General features: G+C 46.9%; 1 protein-coding gene across 1 annotated transcript in view; it reads left to right on the plus strand.

Annotated features, from left to right (window-relative positions):
* The window catches only part of EAH_00045330 (hypothetical protein, conserved), a gene marked incomplete at both ends in the record, with an annotated part of 2,810 nt that extends 2,176 nt beyond the window's left edge, over positions 1–634 (plus strand). The window contains one exon of the mRNA XM_013394777.1: positions 469–634. Coding sequence (XP_013250231.1) covers positions 469–634 — 166 coding nt within the window. The remainder of the gene's footprint in view (positions 1–468) is intronic.
* Between the last annotated feature and the right edge of the window lie 518 nt (positions 635–1,152).

Below are 1,152 nucleotides of genomic sequence, written 5' to 3' on the forward strand. Positions count from 1 at the left end.
TAAACCCTAATAAACCCTACTAAACCCTAATAAACAATAATAAACCCTAGTAAACCCTAGTAAACCCTAATAAACCCTAATAAACCCTACGTAACACTACTAAACAGTACCTTAAACCCTAAAACCCTAAATCCCTAAACCCTAAAACCCTAAACCCTAAAACCCTAAACCCTAAACACTGCTAAACCCTACTAAACCCTAAACACTAAAAAACCCGAGTAGACCCTACTAAACCCTAGAAATAAGCACCCCACAGACTTCTTGCTGCAGCCTTGATGCAAGACTTTGCTGCTGCTGCTGTGCATGCATTTGCTGCTGCTGCTAGTGCAACTTTTGTTTCTGCTTTTGCTGTGCATGCATTTGCTGCTGCTGCTACTGCTGCCGCTGTGCATGCATTTGATGCTGCTGCTGCTCCTGTGCATGCATTTGCTGCTGCTGCTGCTGCTGTGCATGCATTTGCTGCTGCAGCTTCTCGGGATCGGGAGACGACCCCGGCAGCTGGGCGCTGTTGCCGCTACCGTCTAACATGCCTTATGATAGCAGCAGCAGCAGCAGCAGCAGCAGCAAATGCCGCTGCGAACTGCCGATATGGCTGCGGCTAGCGCGAGCTCTCTTTAAACGAGTTGAGGGGTAAAACTCTCAGCTGCATGCAAATGCATGCAGCTGCAGCAGCAGCAGCAGCAGCAGCAGCTGCTGCTGCAGCGACTGCAGCTAAATGGAGGCACATGGCCGCTGTCTCCTTGTTCCTTGTGTCTCTGTCTTCTCTTCCCGATGCATGCAGATGCATGCAGCCCCAAGGGTGTCTGTAACTGCAACAGCAGCAAACGCGGGTTTTGTTGCAGCTGAGCTGAGCACTATCTTCTTTACCTCACAACATATTTTATTTGTTTTTTATTTCTATATATTTAATATTATTTGTTCATTCCTCACCAACGCCCTTAGCTAAATCTCTCGCCTTCAAAGCAGCGCTAGCTAGCTGGCTAGCTAGCTAGCTAGGTAGATAGATTTAGTTTGATAGCTATCATGCACAAATGCATATTCATATACATATGCCGATGCATGCATTTGTTGCATGCGTACAATTACTGCATGCATGCAGTTGCTGCATGCAAATATATGCATGCATGCATTTGTTGCATGCACGCATGCAAA

Source organism: Eimeria acervulina, genomic scaffold (genome assembly GCF_000499425.1).
Source record: "Eimeria acervulina Houghton genomic scaffold, Eah_scaff644, whole genome shotgun sequence".
NCBI lineage: Eukaryota > Apicomplexa > Conoidasida > Eucoccidiorida > Eimeriidae > Eimeria > Eimeria acervulina.